We start from the raw sequence: 19,415 nt of genomic DNA, 5'->3' as shown, positions 1-19,415 counted from the left end.
AGCTTTGATTTATGACTAGAACAACTTGACACACAGTGCTGAGCTGCAAATTAATCTTCAGGTTCCCAGCTTTCAGATGATCTACACCACCTCTATGAGACATATATTGCTGACCTGCTATCTCCTCCTAAAGACCCCCTGTACCCCCCTAAAAAAGACAAAAATGGGTCTATGAAAACGAGGGGGGGATTGGATTAGATGCTTTTCTGCAGCTGTGACTAGCTCCTCTATTTCCTGGGACAAACAGCACAATCAGAAATGAAGTGTTTATTAGTACATACATACTGACCTTTTTCAGTGTACTGAGTATTCAGTGCAAACACTCAATTTCTGTAGCATGTAGTAACTCTGCTGTTGACTCTCATAGCAGGAAAGATAGCGATTCCTCAGCAAAAACAAGTGTAGCTAATAACATTAATTTTGTTTCATTTAGGTGTGTCAGTTAGGAAGAAATGCCAGAGGAGTGGAATGGGACAACTTAATTATTAATTGTTATCATTAGCTAAAGTACAGCTGTGTTTTTCCTACAATCGCATGCCAACATAAAAGGAATATTCCACTCAAAACATAGAAAAAATCTTAATGACAGTGACGTTATCGGTCATGACCTCATGACCTAATTAGGATAGTGGTTTGCAGACTTTCCCAGATGAGCTAACCTAGAGCTTGTATGAACTTGAATGATCTACTAGTATTCCTTTCTAACCTAATATCTTAGTCGGCATTACTATGTTCCCAATCTATACATACTGACTGTACACTAGATATACTATATACTAATCTTTATAGTGTACTGTTTTTTGCAGGTAGCAGTGTTGTAGTCAAGACCACCTAAACAGAGTCAAAGTCAAGACCAGACCAGTGAAGTTCCACACTGCATGACACACTTGCGATAAAATGTGGAACAATTATCTTGTTAGAATAATTAATAAGGCATTGCAGAGGTGAACTTTATGTGTTTGGAATTTTCCTTTGTTTTCTACGAGCAATCACAGTAACGATGTTAACAAATAAATCAGGCAATGCACAGACTATTTAGTGACATCCCCACAGGGTGTGGTCTAGACTCTTGACTGGTCTTAAAATAAAATCCTGAGTCCTCTTCGTCTGCGACCGAGACAAGACCGGTTAAAAATGCTTCAAAAAGTGGTCTCGAGACCGATCTCGAGTACTACAACACTGGCAGTTAGTACCCAATAGTGTATTATGTATGTGCATAGGCATGTAATATTACTTTCAGATGAAATTGTTGTAATATTTTTGATTCCATGGACCCAAGGAAGAGTAGCTGTTCCCCAGCTAATGGTGATCCAAATAAATAAATACATTTTCTCAAATAAGAACGAAGTAGTTTTCCAAATATTGAAATACTTTTTTGCTTTCTTAGATCTTTCCAGAGTAGTTCTACCACCATCCACATTTTATTTAGATTTTTTGTAGCTGTGAGTAGCACCTCCATTTCTTTTGTACGTGGCTTTTTTGGGACAATAGTGCAAACTTTGAGTATTCCTAATTTTGCCTCTCTTCCAGTGTGAACACAGCATGGTTTAAATCTGCTTAGAATTAGTATATAATATGGAATTAGGACACAGCATACTGTATATTCAGCTCAGCCTTCTCTACTGAGCTAAGGGACAGTTTTCTTTAGCTGCTCCCGCTAATATAACTAATGGCCTTTTTTACCCTCTAGCTACCCTGCAAGAGATATTTGTATAGCTTAACCTTCGTGTTGGGAATATAAATGGGTGGCAGTCGACTAAACATTAGACAATATTGGCAGGTTGCTGGGAAAGTGTTTGAGTAATGCTTCGTCCTCCACTATTACTGTTGGTGCAGTCGGAGAGAAGGCACCTAAACTTCAGTTCCTGCAGTGAGCAACAATCGCTCTTTGTCCAGCTCAATGGCATCCAGAGGAGTTAAGTCATGAATCTGATGACTTTAGAAAAATCTGACTTTGCAATCAGACTTAAACTTTACTTTAATGCAAATGATTTGTTACTCCACTTTGACTTTAACCTTTTGACTTGGAAAAAGTTGACTTTTTAGAGATACATGGTTCTCAAACATATGATGATCTTATAGAATATGATGCATTACTGTAGATTAAACTAACCAACAGTATATAAAGGAGTTAAAATTAGCCTTAAACATCTACAGCATTAAAATGCAACACACACATTAATGCTGCAGTAATATTAATCCAGAAACATCATATATAATAGTAAGACACTGTACCATGAATACTTTTACTTTTGATACTTTAAGTACATTTTGCTGATAATACTTACATACCTTTACTTAAGCAAGGTTTTGAATGCAGGACTTTTACTTGTCATTGAGTATTTTCTCAGTGTGGTATTAGTACTTTTACTTTAAGTAAAAGATCTGAATACTTCTCCCACAACTGCATAATTGTGCAGAAATCATTTTGAATTATCCTGACAACGGATGTACAGTACTTGAATCAATCAGCGTTGCCTGAGCAGGAGGAAAAGATGAGTCTGGATCAGTGCAGACCAGCCGACAGACATCACATACAGATTGTCACGTTCAGATGTACGGACTCTGCAGACTCAGCAACATGCAAAACATTCAACTCAGACATGACATATAATTGTGTCCCTGGAATGACATACTGTACCAGAACACATTCAGTATTTCAATAAATTGAATATACTAACTGTTGCTGTTAAAATTATGTTACATTTGGTGCATAACGACTCGAAAACACAGATTAGTACTTTTGACTTGACTCAGGACTACATAGCCAAGTCTTGAGACTTATTTGTGACTTGCAAAACAATGACTTTGTCGCACCTCTGCAGACTTTATCAGTGTGAGAACATGATTCTGAGGCAACTTCATCTTTGGATAAATGACAGCCTCATTTGGTGTGTTTATAGTTTGAACACATTTCTTTAAATGACCATCTCTGCTGATAAAAAGCCTAACATACAAGTTTTTCTCTTTGCTCTACCATGCAGCATATGGGTGGATATTTTGTATCACTGCATGCTTATGTCTGTGTTTCTGTGTCAGACCCCCCAGATGCCACCATCTCCGCTGGTACAGGGGACTTTTTTGTGGGTTTGGAGAAAGCTGAGCTGGTCTGCAGCAGCGGAGGATACCCCAAACCTCAGAACATCACCTGGACATGGTACGCTCATCAGACTGTAGTCTGCTGCTCATACAAACATACGGTGTCTCTGTCTGGCTGCCTGCAAAAATCTGACAATTACATGTTAATTCACGCCACTGTGATGGTATCTGCACTGCTAAATTGCTCTTTACATGGCACTGGAATGTGTCTCAAAACATATATAAGCCACTGCTAACACCCACACACCCGTGAACAACAAAGAAGCATGCTCGAATCTAAAGGAGGGCGTCTTTCTCTCGTGGCTCAATTCATGGCAGAATAAAAGCTATGGTGTCGTGTTGCGCAATTTGAAGTTGGAAAAAGAGCGAGGGAGATATTTTCACACGAGGGAGGGAGTAAGCGACACAAGGAAGAGCAGGAGACTCATGCTAAGCACTTAATCATAGTGCCATGCTTTAAATATCACTCTAATGCCTGGTAAAACACAGGGTCTGTACTTAAATTAGAGACACTCTACCAGCCATTACATCTACGACTGAACACACAATGATCAAATGTTGTGTGCTGAGTGAAAAATATTTCAGCCATGAGGCAATGTTGAAATATTAAGATTATTCTGGATTAAAGCTTTTCAAACCGGCAGACCCTTCGGCGCGTTCATTCAGTACAAACTTATGCTGCGTGGACAAGCATTGTTCAAACCCAGAGAAGCTTGTTTTCAATTTTAAAGGTGCTCAATACAAAATTCAGAGCAGAGGGATTGCTTCCACACGGCTCTCAACATGGCGACAGCTGAGCGGCGGCTCATAGCTAGCAGTGCTAACAGCGCTAACAGTGCAAACAACGGCAACAGAACCGGAGGGTGGGCGCATTGTTGCCAGCTTGGCCACTTTGTTATGGCGAATTTTTACACCTTTTTTTCTTTTGCGTTATCTCAACCTATTTCTGGCGCTGTACAGCGTGTTTAAGCCCTACTAGTTCCACCCGGAAGACAATACAGCTACACCAAATGTTGTTTTTCCCGGTGGAAGAGACGCCCGCGACACAACGCAGTTTGAGCTGCGCTCGCCAGCGTGCCACGCCCGAAGTTTGGCTTTGCAGCGAAAAGACGTTGTGGCGCGGCGCGAGCCATTAGAAATAATTAGATTTAGAGTGCAGTGGTGTGGTTGTCGCGTTGTCTGAAAGGACCTTCAGTGAGTGAGAGACGGAGAGAGAAATGGAGAGTACTAAGAGAAAGAAATACTGATTTAATGAATAAAAATGTATGAATATTAGCCTAGTTTATACCAGAGATTAAAACAACTTCACGCCAGAGGGGCGAATTATTCAGTTTTCTTTTCTGAGAATTAAAAGTAAAATTAAAAGTAGGCCTTTTTAACATAAAAATGCTGTTGCAGTGTACTTATTATTTTGTTGTTTTCATTCTCATGGTTGACATGTATGTTTTGGAGCTAATACTCACTACTTTCATCGGAAAAGAGCGGGCTGCTACACTTCTGCGACAATGCCATTGGTCGGGACGTCGTTATCAGCTGTAACCTCCATATGAGAGCAGTGCAGAACGGCAGCCGTGATCTCATCAATGGGGCACGCTCACATGCAGTAACATGAACATGGGAAATAAGCCTTTTTACTTTTTTCATCAAGAGTTAGATGAGAAGATTAACACCACTCTCATGCCCGTGCAGTAAATATGAAGCTACAACCTGCAGCCGTTTACCTTAGCTTAGCACAAAGACTGGAAATGGGGGGAAACAGCTAGCCTGACTCTGCCCAATAGGTAACAAAATATGCCTTCTTGCATCTCATTGCATTGATATTGAGATAATTCACTGACAAAGATCAACAAAACAGGTTAGAATCGTTCTGGCTGCTAAAGATGGATTACTTTGTCTGTATCATTTTCAACCATCTACTCTGTGTCAGATGCAATCTCCACCTGTGCCTCTATTATAAAGGGCTGGTTAGAGAAGCTAGGTGGGGTTTTGAGAAAAGAAATCTGAGCTGTTCGGGGGGTGAAGCGGCAGTTAAATAGCTGCTGCAGCACAGTGAAACCCAGGGCAACATGACCCCTCTCAGTGGACCTGATCAGAAACTGGCTCTCCATTATGTGGCCTGTGAGGTCTTCAGCTGCACACTGTGTGGGACTGGCTGGACTTGCTTAAATCCCCTTAACCTAGTATTTATTTGGTCTATTCAGATCAATGGGCGCCAGTTGTAAGCCCAGCAGGTTTTGGTTCAGGTGCAAGCGAATTGGTGGTTACACGCTGCGGTGAACCTGATCCTGTGATGTGTTTATTTTAGCCAAAACAATTCATTTTATTTACTGCGAACTACTCATGAATTATACATTCACAAATTAACACTCAACACATACATACAAATTCCCTCCAGTATTTAGAATTTGTTGTTTAATAAATTTCTCTGCAAACTCGCCTCCATTCTTCTTCGTTCAGATGATCTCCTATTTTGGAAATCCATTTTGGTTGAATATTATCATTGGTGTCCCTGTTCTTGATTACATTATTATGATTTTTAATCAGAAAGCAAACTATTCCTTGTTGCAAGCCGGTTGCTGCATTTCGTGCTACTGTTTTAGACCGGATGTCATTATAAATATTTATGTGTTTCCTTTTTCTGATGCAACAGAAATAGTTTGAACTGGAAAGCAGGTTTGCACTTTGTTGTCCAAAATGAGTCACGGCTATTGTTTCGAGCAGTGAGTCACAGGTATCTGTTTGGTTGATCGATGGTTCACCTCTCTGACGCATCATCAATGAATGAATGAATGAATGAAAGACTTTATTTCGAACATATAATAAATAAAAACAGATACAAAATAATAACAAACAAAACAAGAGTTATAGTGTCCGAAAAGGAGTAGGTAGAAGAAAAACTTATATTACCCTACCCCTTTCTCACTTCTCCTCTATTAACTCATATATCATAGAATGATAATATAATATAATATAAAAACTATCCCAGATTTATTTACATCCCAAGTTGAATATATGAACAGCATCCCAAGTTTATTTACAACCCACAAATACATCCGGAGTTAAAAAGTATATAACCAACCTTTAACACAACTCTTCTTCAACCATATACCTCCCAAAAATATCTTTCTTGTATAGCTTTTTAAATTGATTTATATTTGTGCGACCCTTCAACCCATCACCTAACCCATTCCACAAATCCACCCCACAGACTGAAATACACATACTCTTCTTTTTTGTACGAACACAATGCTTTTTAAAATTGAATTTTCCTCTTAAATTATAACCCCCCTCCCTGTCACAAAACATTTTTTGAATATTGCCCGGAAGTGAATTATGTCTTGCTTTAAACATAATTATTGTGGTTTTAAATTTGACCAAATCCATAAATTTCAATGCATGTGACTTCAAAAACAGTGTGTTTGTGTGTTCCCTATATCCCACATTATTTACTATCCTGATTGCTCTCTTCTGTAGTATGCATAATGGTTGTAAGTTGCTTTAATAAGTGTTACCCCAAACTTCTACACAGTAATTCAGATATGGTGATACAAGTGAAGAACACAGAATGTGCAGTGATTTATGATCCAGTGTGTGTCTTGTTTTCCCTCAATAAATGGTGACATTGTCCTCTGTTTATTATCCACAGGAATGGAGGAGCTTTGCCAGGTGAGGCGTCTGTGGTTGGAGGAAATCTTGTTTTTGGGCGGGCCCTTCGCAGGAATGACACCGGGGTCTATGAGTGTGTGGTCAAGAACGACGTGGGAGTAGGAAAAGCGGACTATACGTTGACAGTGGCAGGTAAGTGCAAATAAGTGTTAAAATGAGAAACTGTTCTGCTACTGTATGATTTGTTGGGATATTAGTGGGAGGAAATGATAAGACGGATACTTGAAATCATGAGACAACTTTTAAACTAAAACAAAATAGCAAATGAGCAGATTCTCCTTTTGATTTGGAGTGATTGTGCAAATTTGCTGCCCTCTTGTGATGGACAGAAGGCATGAACAGATGCTGTTTAACTCGATCAGGATCAAAATTGCTGCACCAAATGTGTCACTGTGGTTTTGTTGCTGTTTGTGTGGGAGGGATTCATCAGATGTCTCCCTGTGCTCGTCTTTCTTCCAGAGACAGCTCAACGAACGGGCGACACCCCCATCGACAGTGTGCTGCTGATAATTATTGGTGCTGCAGCCGGAGCTTTGGTCCTGGTCCTGGTCCTGGTCGTCCTGCTGGTCAACCGCTACCATCGACACAAAAACAAAAAGCTTGAGAAGGAGCTCAGCGAAAAAACGTAAGATGACACCACATTTTCTTGAAAAAGCCATGTAGTGAGAAATACATTTATTTATTTATTCCCTCAGCCGTGGTGACAGCTGTTTACACACTAAATTTAAATCCTCTAAATGTCTTTTTTTTTCCCCAGGGAGGAAATTCAGAGCTTCTCCAGACAAAATTCCCTCAGGAGACTGAACTCTGTCAGCACTGACCCCAGGGTGCAGGTACACACACACACACACGCACACACACACACACACACACACACACACACACACACACACACACACACGCACACACACACACACACACACACACACACACCTGCTGAGAACAATAACCTGCAGGGTTCAGAGAATCCAGGTCGACACACCCGCCGCGCCCGAGCGTAACCACCGGGGTGGAGCAGCCGTGTCTGCTGATGATTACAGGCTGCTGCAGCGTCAAACAAATAACATGCAGCGTTCATGGACACTTATTATTGATATCTCATTCTGTGTCATTCTGTTTATTTTTCTTTTGTGTTCCTGTTCACTAACTTTCTTTCACTTTCTCTATTTTCTCCAGGCTGAAGATTACGCTCTGCTCAGAGTAGACAGCCGAATGAAAAACAGCCAAATTTCTCTGGTGAGTTCCTCACTTGGCGTAGACCACCCTCCAGTGAAAGGGTTAGGGTTAGCAACAGTGGAAAGTAACTAAGTACATTTACTCAGTTGCTGTACTTAAGTACATTTTTGAGGTACTATGCTACTTTATACTTTTCAATGGCGACATTAAGTTTAGGGGGTTTTCCGCCCCGACAGTAATAAACATCTGAGGTAAATAATGAATATTTTATTAAAATTGGTCAAATTTATACCAAAAAATGCAAAAATTGTTTGAAAAAGTGCAATTTGCACATTTATTGTGTAGAGTCCTAACAATTGTTATCAGTGTTGTGACTGTTTGACCTCCCCGCCTGCAGGAACGACCCATCTACAGAGGCAGCGAGTCCACTCTGGGCGGGAAGTGGGGTCCTCCAGGAGGGGTGGAGGTGGAGGTGGACGAACTGGGACGTCCCGTCGTCTGGCACGACGGCAGGGAGAGCCTGAGAGGAGCGGAGATGGACGGAGAGAAGGAGGAGCGCCGGAGGAGGGTGGAGTCATACCTGAAGAACAGCAACATGTCACTGGTATGTGTCAGCAGCGTCTAAGAGATTAAGTTGAAACGCTGTTAGTTTCGTTTGTAATGTGTCATATGGTATCGTGTTTTATTTACTGCTGAATCTGTCAGACATTGTCATGGAGACTGCAAACAAAAACTGGAAACACACATGATTACAGACCAGGGGTAATTCTAGTAAAAAAACTAAACTGAAATGTTATTGCCAGGTTAAAAACTAATACAAATGAATGTAAATTCATTCAGTTTTAGTTTTTTGGCTGTATTATATGGAGTTAACATATTTTCAAATTAGCCTGCACATTTATTTGATAATTTAGACTTTTACTTCTACATTTTTCTTTATTATTTTATTAATTTATTTATTGAGTCCTTCACATCTACATAGGGAGCGGGTGCTCTTCCGCCATGTTGCTCCACCATGTTTCTACAGTCGCCCAGAACGGACAAACCAAACACTGGCTGCAGTGAAAGCCTTTCGCATTTTTATGTTACTTGAAGGCCACTGTAGTTCTCCAACACACTTGTGAAACTGCGGCAACGTGAGCCGCAGAGTGAAAAACAGTGGTACTGCCAGCCACCGTCTGACTTCCGTTGCTCCTAAAGTTGTGTTGTTATGGTAAGGATGGCGTTAGCACGGTTTTGCACTCGGCGGCTCACGTTACCGCAGTCTTAGAAAGGGAGGAATGAGCAGAGGGGTACTCAGTTGGTTGCATTCTGCAACCACACCACTAGATCTCACCAAATTCTACACACTGTACCTTAAATGAAAAGGAATAGAGGTGTAAAACGTATCTACATCCAGCATCAATTTGAGCTGTTTTTCTATCAGAGAAATAGTAATGTGTTTCTATGCCGTTTATACCAGGACTCAGGTCTGCCCTCTTCCCTGGTTCCCCTGAAGGCCCAGCAGGACGAAGGCGTCGGGCCCAGAGAGACAGACCCGGGCCACCTCAGAGTTGGAGACACCCCACAAGGAGAGGACTGGGCTCCCACCCAGACGGTGGCGGAGGAACACGAGGATGACGAGGACAGCGGCTCCTACCAGCTCTCGGAGACACTAAAGACTCACTTCTACTACAGTAATGGGACCCTCAGACCCAGACCACACTCCAACGCCATCCTACTGCACCCCAGACCACAGATCATCTAGACCCAAACGTGAGAGGAGGGAAAGCACTGCCTGCATTCCTGCATTGACCTTAATCTTTTTTAAATGGGAATTTTGTTTTTACTCATTGACTGCAGTGGGTCATTAGACCCAAGAACAATCCAAACTTTTATTTTTTGACTCTGGCTTGTGAGTTTTTGATCCTTTATTCTAACCCTATGATAAGTGGGAAGTTTTTTAATAATTTTTTGGGGCATTTTATGCCTTTATTAGACAGACTGCGGAGAGACTGTGGAGAGACGACATAAAATAAGTTGAGGGAGCCAGACACAAACCAGAGGCGTTGTGGTTCATGGCCACCAGGGTGCCCCGTTATTGGGAAGTTTTTGATCCGACGGTGCCTTTCACAAACCAGGACGCCATGAACGTGCAAGGAGTAAATGTTCCTGTTAAATAATGTTTACTAATGTTTAAATCTTGCATCCACTGCTTTGGTGTCTCTACATATTGTATATATGTATATATTTATATTCACAAAGGGAAAGACCCAAAGAATCCTGACTGTCAACTTCAGGTACCTTGTTTACATCAGAAACATTCAGGGAGGGACATATGGACAAGGACACAATTTTCTAAGCTCCAATGCCTGGCCAAGTTGACAGTAAACTGTACTCTAAGCTTCGATATTTTCAGCTTGGATGCACCTCTGGATAAGAAGTTAGTGTGTGCATTTGTGTATGTGTATATATATATATATATATATATATATATATATATATATACAGTATATATATATATATAGGCAGAGCTATAAGGAGATATTGTATGTTTATGGTCTTGTCATAAACAGTCACCTGCAACTACAAAATGGTCAAAAAGGCTGAGGACCCGAAACAGGGACAAAGCAGCTCTAAAAATTAAGGATGTCCCTGTTGTCCCGGGGACAACAAAATAGCATCTGGGACACAAAGATACAGTGTCTGGGACAGGAGAGACACTTATCATTACGAATTATTTTATGTGTCATAGTTGTTTTTAGAGAGCGAAGCAATGCTCATATTGAAACAGACTTTACAAACTGCTTCACAGTTTAGAATAAAATGGAAAGATTATAATTTTCTGTGAGATATGTTCAAAGTGTATGTAAATTTCCATCACTGTATACCAGTAAGAAACAGGCTTCCATTTCTGCACTCTAGGGCCGTCCTCGACCAAAGAAATTCTTGGTCGACACTCACTTAATCAACAGATATGTAAAACCGAGTTTCTCCACAAAGAATCACACAAAAGCACAAATTTGAATCTTGTGTTTACCAGAGATGTGCTCATACGTTTCTTGGAAATAAGTCATTCTCATTCAGCATGAAAAAAAGCATAGAAAATGTCTAATTGACTAAAAAAAATCTTAGTTGACTGAGACCAAAACGACCGATTATTTGACCAATCGACTAAGAGGGGGCAGCCACAGTGCACTACAGTTTACAGTGATGCATTTATTGATCATACAGTTAGAAATAAACAAGAAACATTTAATCAACCAATGACTAAAAGAATAAGGAAAACTGATTTTGGCCAAACACCTGAGGTGATCTTAGTTTTTTTATTCAGATATTAAGTGCAGGGAAGAACTAGCAGAACTTCCATTGCGGACCAGAGTGAGCCAGTGAAGTAACTTGCATAGTCTGGCTAACTCTGGCATATTTTCAGAAATGTTATTAATATGCATTGTCCCTGTCAAATAAAGTAATAAACTAAAAACTATAAATAGTTTATAATAAAACTATATTTATTGTGTAGAATGAAAAAAAAGAATTTGGGACACTGGTTGTTAAGTGTGGGACAGTTGCGGGACACTGATGTATAAAGTTATTTTTCGAGCCCTGGGACAGAGATACGCGGCAAACTGGTTTCCATGACCAGGTTTAAACCGTACCAGTGCACAGCAGTGAACAGACGGGACAAAGCATGCAGAAGATGAAGCGTAAAGCATCATTCAGTTGTGTGTATGTCGTTGTGTAAATTGTTTTATATTCATTCAGTGTTTTTCTATGAAACTGAAAAACTGACATGTAAATATTGAAATGTTTTATTCATAAAAGTACAGCATACGAGTCATTGTTCTTTATTATAACCTGGGACAGTTAAGCTTGTTTCACCTCATATACATGAGGATAAATGTAGCATTTGTATTAGACTTGTATTAGAGTTCCTGGTTTATCCTTATTCTGACGTTTACATCCTCATTAGCTCGGTAATGACAGAAATAATGGGGATTGTGGATACAAGTAGAAAAAAGTGGATTTTCACAGGGTGGCTGGTCTCACGTAATCTCAGAGAACCTCTGTATTAAAGGGATAGTTCAGGTGTTTTGAAGTGGGGTTGTACGAGGTACTTATTCATAGTCAGTGTATTCCCTACAGTAGATGATGGTCGGCACGCCCCCAGTTTGGAGAAACCAACAGGAGTACGAGCACTGGAGCAAAGCAATGTACTGCCGTGGATGGAGGCAGCATCAAAAGGGATTTTAGCCACCTAAAAAAATCAATATCAGTTTAAGTGATTATTTTTTTGGCATTTTCAAGCCTTTATTGATAGGACAGTGACAGAGAGAAAGAGGGGGCGACATGCGGAAATGGCCGCAGTTCGGATTTGAACCCGGGCCGCCGCGGTTAGAACTCAGCCTTGTTATATGGGTGTCCGCTCTACCAAATGAGCTATCGGGGCGCCCGAGTGTATGCTATATTTAGAATATTGTCACTGCTTTACCTTGCTGTCAGACAGCCCTTTCCGACAGGGAACTGAAGCCGTTGTCTCCATCTATGCTCTCACCACAGCCACCAGACTCCATCGAAAAAAACTGTAATTTGACCTTGCAGAACACCGGAGCTGCTGGTCTACTACTGCCTCGATCAGTTAAGTTAGTTTGTGCTATTTGATGAATCCGAACTAACCAAAGTCCCACAATAACACAAACACACTAACCAAATTGAGGCAGCGGTAGACCAGCAACTCCTGTGTTCTGCAAGGTCAAATAAATTAAGTTTCTTTCAATGTGTCAGCCTGGTGGCTTTGGCAGAGCATAGATAATGACTTCAGTTCCCCGTCGGAAACACAGACTGTATAGCTTTCTGATGGCGAGGTAAACCAGCAAAAATATTCTAAATATAGTGTACACTGAAACTGATAATATTTTTTTATGTGGCTAAAATAAGTTTTGCTGCTGCCCCCACTACATTGCTTTGTTTCGTGCAGTAACTCTGCTTCTGTGTGCCGACCGCCATCTGTAGGAAATACATTGACTATGGAGAAATACCTCATACATCCCCACTTCAAAACACCAGCCTATCCCTTTAAACGATATAATTTTGGGAAATATGCTTATTCAATTTCTTGTTGAGAGTTAGATGAGATCAATACTACTTGTATCAATCTTCTCATCTCGCTCTCTTCAAGAACGCGAATAGGCGTTTTTCACAAAATGTTGAACTATTCCTTTAAGATGCTGCTCTTCCACTCAGAGCAAATACACTCAGGGCTACCTCCAAGAAGACCTACATCTCCTGGCATGCTATGAAACATGTCTTTAAAACACATCTTTTCTGATTAGGAAGTTTCCTCCCTGACTTTACTGACCTGTAAACATCTAAAGGAGCAGCTATAATGAAATGATGCAAGGTGGAATTCTTAAAAACGCAAAGATGAGTCAGTGCTTCCTTTCCTGTCTTTGTTAGGCTTTGATACTTTACAAAAGGAAAGATATTGCCAAAGTCTCACAATTTTGCATTAATGCCCGTGTGAGTTCAATCTCATCCTTTTTAAGTGCTGTGGTTGTCCTTTCATAATTTCTGGTCCTTTCTCTTTTACATCTTACCATCTTCATGCAGATCTGTGCTGCTCGGCTTTCACTGTGAGCCTGATAATGGACAATGGATGGGAAAATGGTAATGCTCAGGGATATCAGAAGGTCTACAGTCATCATACATACAGAGGTTTTGCTTTGGCAATTTGTTTCCTTATGTGTATAACCTGTAGAAGTCATTATTCAGCTATATCCCTACATGTTTTTATAAATCTTTTAACTGGCTGGGTTTTTCAAACGGTACACAAGTACCAAAATTAGTTCTTCCAATCCAAGCTATGTCAACGTTATAATGTATCCAAAAAAAGAAAAGAAAGTAGTGCACAGTAAAATCAGTCAGCTACATTACTTTTCAGTAATATCAAAATACAAAGAGAATTTGTTAGTTGATCTAGAAGACACACAGATATTTCTAGCTTTTCTCACTCGTCGCAATCTATTGGATCATTGCATCGACTGCATTTGGGGTTAAAGGAGCCTCTTTGTGAGTCCGCTGATGAGTGCGAAGGTTGCTCCTCTGAGAGAAACACTTGCCGCATGTTTCGCATGTGTACGGTTTCTCTCCCGTGTGAATCCGCTGGTGAATCTCCAGGTGGCTGACGCGGTCGAAGCTTTTGCCGCAGTACGGGCAGATGAACCACTTCTCCTTTATGCGGCGACTCGCAATCGTTTTGTGCAACTCGGGGTCGTTTAAAAGAAAGAAGCTGCTGTCCAGGTCAAAAGCTGACATCATTTTAGTTTGAGGTTGTTTCTCTGAGAGGAATCTGATGGACACTCCTCTCTCTCTGTGATGTATTGCGTCTATGGGCTGACTCGGCTGAGCTTCGCTAAAAGTCACAGGAGCCCATGATTTGCTGGATGCACCGGGTCCGTTATCCCTCATAAACCTGTCCGCTGTCTCTGCTGAATCGTGAAAAATGCCCAAAGCATTCTGAATGAGCAGGATTTCCGATCTGCTGTCCAGATGTTGTGACAGCTGCTTCGGTTCAAAAAAGCAGTCCGAGTCATCAGCGGTGTCGCTGTCTCCCACTGAAACCGACGACCACTGCTGGCTCTCTTGCTCTTCCACGACCTCGGCCGGATGGAGGGTCAGCTCCATCTCATGGTTACCCGCTCCGTCGTTAATGCTGTTGTCAGAATCCACTATCTGCTCCACGAACTGGACATCGTCCTCGTCCTCGTCCTCTAGCTTGACTATTAAGTCTTCATCGTCGTCTCTGCCGTCACTGTCACAGACGTCAGACTTGAGCTGCTCACATTGTTTCTCTTCTGTCTGTGATTGTGATGGTGGCGGCGTTCTGTGATTTGCTGAGGTGTCCGCCTTCTCTCTGACACTCTGATCCGACGACAATGTCTGGACTGAATCTATAACGGGACCTGAAACGACAGACAACAGGTGCACCTTTTTACATGTATTGAGAACCAACTGTTTGAGTATGAATGTGCCTTAACATAGGTGTAACAATCACCATTTTATAAAGAGATGTTTCAAAGCTTTCAAGGCAACATAGAAAAAGTTAAACTGGTACAAAAAAAATGTACAACACAAAATACAAAATCATTCAATCGACTGATTTTTCAGCACTTAATTACAGTAAAATGTTAATTAGATGCAGTCAGGATGTAGCCTCCAAGTTTGAGTTGAAAGGCTAAAAAGCATGGAATGGAAGTTCTTTTTAAAACATTTGTAGAGGTTTTAAAAAGGCTATGGTGGTCTAGTGTATTGGCACTTTCAAGCAAAAATACCAATCATTCTTTGATTTTAGCCTCTAAAATGTGAGGATTTTGCTGCTTTTCTTTGTCATATGTAATAGTGACGTGAATATCTGGGTTTTGGACTGTTGATCAGATAAAACAAGTCATTTGAAAGTGTCACCCTGAGCTCTGGGAAGCAGTGACTGATGTTTTATGAATGATATATTTATTGACAAACTAATGAGTAGATAAACTAATGTAAAGATTTAGCCCTAGTCTAGTAAGCTTTAATAACATATAACAGAGAAAAGGAGAACATCGTCACATTTTTCTGTTTCCTCTACAGCAGTGGTTCCCAAACTTTTACACCCATTTCATAAGATTTTGCCCCAGGGTCCCCCGTCTGATGGGATTTTTGCTTTCAGATATTTTATTACAGATTGTGTATTAAACCTGTGACCAAAACAGTCATACATTCTGTCACTGTGTTACTCATGGATGGAGTTGTAATGAAAATAAATGATTCCCCTTTTTGCTGGAGATCACCTGGAACCCGCTCAAGGACCCATGTGGGTCCCCCACTTTGAGAACCAGTGCAGAGGGGAGGATGAGGAGGAAGCTGGACGCTATCCTGGATAACCCCTCCCACCCCCTCCATGATGAGCTAGTCAAGATGAGGAGCACCTTCAGCCACAGACTCATCCCCCCTCGGCACAACACAAAGCGCCTGGGTCAGTCCTTCATGCTGGTAGCCATCAGGCTCCACAACCAAGGCTGACCCCCATATGAGAACTATGAGGACTTCAAGAACTTTAAACATGCACTATCTACAACCATCTTGGACTCTAACCACTGGCACACTTTACACTTACTTTACACTATACATCCTATATACCACTTTATAGACTGCACATATGCACATACTACATTTATTTATTGACGGACTGTACAGACTATGTTCATCCATTCACTCTGTATCTTTTATATCTCTATTTATTGTTTTTATAATTTTTGTATACCTTTATCTCTCCTGGGTTTCACTCTGTTTGCTGCTGTTGCTGCTTTGACACCTGAATTTCCCTCCGGGGATTAATAAAGGTTCATCTTATCTTATCTTATCTAGAACACTGGTTCCACCTGGGGGTCCCGACCCTCACTAAGGGTCACCAAAGCTTCACAGGGGTAACAAGGCCTTCTTGATTTTAAGGGGTGTCAAGACAACTTATTTTAAAAATATAAAGTTGGTCTATATCTCAGCATTTCATTCATTTCTGTGAAGAAAACTAAATGGACTTGTTAAGCGTCAGGGAGAAGAAAAATTGTCAAAAAAGAAGCCAATGAATGATTGTTAAAAACAACAACACAAAAATACATAATACAGAGAATTGTATTAAAAGTTCACCTGTACTGTTATTGTTATGCATTGATATAATATGAAATATCCATAAAATATCCATATTCCTTGGCTTTTGGCTCGGCATGAGAGTTGACTATTTTAATCCTTTTCCCTTTCCTATTGGTTTTAGTGCTTTTATTGTGTTGTTTCTATGTTTTTATGTATAATTGTACAGCACTTTAGTCAACTGTTGTTGTTTTTAAATGTACTTTATAAATAAATTTGGATTGGATTGGATTGGATAAAATATGTCATGTAGTCAGGGGGTCATCAGTTGATAGAAAAGGGGTGCCTCAAGGAAAAAGGTTGGAAACCACTGCTCTAGACTATAAGTCAGCTCTGTTTGTTAAGTTGTACACTCCATGTACAGACGTAGGCAAAATCGTTGGTACCCTTCCGTTAAAGAAAGAAAAACCCACAATGGTCACTGAAATAACTTGAAACTGACAAAAGTAATAATAAATAAAAATTCACTGAAAATTAACTAATGAAAATCAGATATTGTTTTTGAATTATGGTTCAGCAGAATCATTTAAAAAAACAAACTAATGAAACTGGCCTAGACAAAAATGATGGTACCCTTAACTTAATATTTTGTTGCACAACCTTTTGAGGCAATCACTTCAATCAAGTGATTTCTGTAACTCTCAATGAGACTTCTGCACCTGTCGACAGGTATGTTGGCCCACTCCTCGTGAGCAAACTGCTCCAGCTGTCTCAGGTTTGAAGGGTGCCTTCTCCGAATGCATGTTTCAGCTCCTTCCACAGATGTTCAATAGGATTTAGATCAGGGCTCATAGAAGGCCACTTCAGAATAGTCCAATGTTTTGTTCTTAGCCATTCTTGGGTGTTTTTAGCTGTGTTTTGGGTCATTATCCTGTTGGAGGACCCATGACCTGCAACTGAGACCAAGCTTTCTGACACTGGGCAGCACATTTCGCTCCAGAATGCCTTGATTGTCTTGAGATTTCATTGCACCCTGCACAGATTCAAGACACCCTGTGCCAGATGCAACAAAGCAGCCCCATAACATAACCGAGCCTCCTCCATGTTTCACATTAGGTACAGTGTTCTTTTCTTTGGATGCTTCATCTCTTCGTCTGTGAACATAGAGCTGATGTGACTTGCCAAAAAGCTCCAGTTTTGTCTCATCTGTCCAAAGGACATTCTCCCAGAAGCTTTGTGGCTTGTCAATATGCATTTTGGAAAATTCCAGTCTCGCTTTTTTATGATTTGGTGTCCTCCTGGGTTGTCTTCCATTAAGTCCACTTTGGCTCAAACAGTGACGGATGGTGCGATCTGACACTGATGTACCTTGACCTTGGAGTTCACCTCTAATCTCTTTGGAAGTTGTTCTGGGCTCTTTGGTTACCATTCGTATTATCCGTCTCTTCAATATGTCATCAATTTTCCTCTTGCGGCCACGTCTAGGGAGGTTGGCTAGTCCCATGGACCTTAAACTTCTGAATAATATGAGCAGCTGTAGTCACAGGAACATCAAGCTGCTTGGAGATGGTCTTATAGCCTTTACCTTTAACATGAAGGTCTATAATGTTCTTTCTGATCTCCTGAGACAACTCTCTCCTTAGCTTTCTGTGGTCCATGTTCAGTGTGGTACACACCATGATGCCAAACAGCACAGTGACTACTTTTCACCCTTTAAATAGGCAGACTGACTGATTACAAGTTTGAAGACACCTGTGATGCTAATTACAGGACACACCTTAGTTTAACATGTCCCTATGGTCACATTATTTTACATCTTTTCTAGGGGTACCATCATTTTTGTATAGGCCAGTTTCATTAGTTTGTTTTTTAAAATGATTCTGCTGAACCATAATTCAAAAACAATATCTGATTTTCATTAGTTAATTTTCAGTGAATTTTTATTTATTATTACTTTTGTCAGTTTCAAGTTATTTCAGTGACCATTGTGGGTTTTTCTCTCTTTAACGGAACGTTACCAACAACTTTGCCTACGTCTGTATACTCTTTTTTATGTGACATGTTGTACCTCCTATGATTACATTTAAAACATATATTATGTATTATCCAGCCAGGGCTCATCCTTACCATCACCGGTGGGCGGCAGCAGCTTGTCCTGCTGCTCCCTCATGGAGGAGGAAGATGATGGAGGTGATGAAGACAGGTTGGTAGTCTGAGTCTGAGCCTGAGTCAGCACCGTTAACCGCTCGGTCTCCATCAACACCAGCTTCCTGTTCAGGGCTTCTATCTCGCTCTCTCTCCGGCGGAGCTCCAGCTGCACCAGGGCGAAGCCGTCCTCCCACAGCTTGCTGATCTCCACCACGGCAGCTTTAGCCAGCACCTCCATGATGGAGGTGAGCTTGCTCTGGAAAGCCACACAGTGGGCCATGTTGACCACCGGGTCAGATCAGAGAGCCTCCGCAGGCTGCAGCGACGCGACGGGGCGGCAAACTAACTCTCTATGTGCGACAGATCACACGACAGGGACTATTCCGTCCGTTGTAGTTGATTTACATCACGGTAACTGTTTGAGGAGAAAAACATGGAAGTGTAATACAACAGTAACAGGAAGCGCTGGGGGTCACGTGACGGAGGATGAACGGTGGCGGGGGAGGGACAAACTTCATCAGCATGAAACATGAGAACAAACCTCCTCTCCGTTTAGCGTTTGTAGGCACTGGCAGTACAACCGGTAACCTATGGGTTATAACACACTATAATGTAGTTATAAGCATTATTGTTTTTTTTATTTTAATCAATGATACAAATAAACAGTAATACTTCATATTAAACAGATACTAGGTAAACAGTGTTGGAAGAATTACTTAAAGGTA

General features: G+C 40.9%; 2 protein-coding genes across 3 annotated transcripts in view; one reads left to right on the top strand and one right to left on the bottom strand.

Annotated features, from left to right (window-relative positions):
• Positions 1–11,757, top strand: part of nectin4b (nectin cell adhesion molecule 4b) — a 24,854-nt gene extending 13,097 nt beyond the window's left edge. Inside the window, exons 5-11 of one of the 2 annotated variants that reach the window (XM_037787795.1) lie at positions 3,040–3,157; positions 6,746–6,897; positions 7,225–7,390; positions 7,523–7,598; positions 7,942–8,001; positions 8,339–8,545; positions 9,440–11,757. In XM_037787795.1, the coding sequence (XP_037643723.1) occupies positions 3,040–3,157; positions 6,746–6,897; positions 7,225–7,390; positions 7,523–7,598; positions 7,942–8,001; positions 8,339–8,545; positions 9,440–9,688 (1,028 nt within the window). In that variant the 3' untranslated portion in view covers positions 9,689–11,757. Of the gene's footprint in view, positions 1–3,039; positions 3,158–6,745; positions 6,898–7,224; positions 7,391–7,522; positions 7,599–7,941; positions 8,002–8,338; positions 8,546–9,403 lie in introns of both variants that reach the window. The other variant, XM_037787794.1, reaches the window with a different exon arrangement.
• LOC119498750 (zinc finger and SCAN domain-containing protein 5A) lies at positions 11,717–19,415 on the bottom strand. Its single transcript, XM_037787799.1, has 2 exons — positions 18,670–19,415; positions 11,717–14,882 (listed from the first exon to the last, which is right to left on the bottom strand). The coding sequence occupies exons 1-2, from the start codon at positions 18,968–18,970 to the stop codon at positions 13,942–13,944; spliced, it is 1,242 nt and encodes a 413-aa protein (XP_037643727.1). The 5' UTR covers positions 18,971–19,415; the 3' UTR covers positions 11,717–13,941.

The sequence above is a fragment of the Sebastes umbrosus genome, chromosome 12, assembly GCF_015220745.1.
Source record: "Sebastes umbrosus isolate fSebUmb1 chromosome 12, fSebUmb1.pri, whole genome shotgun sequence".
Taxonomy (NCBI): domain Eukaryota; kingdom Metazoa; phylum Chordata; class Actinopteri; order Perciformes; family Sebastidae; genus Sebastes; species Sebastes umbrosus.
The sequence above is the reverse complement of the archived record's forward strand: the minus strand, read 5'-3'. Positions and strand labels throughout refer to the sequence as shown.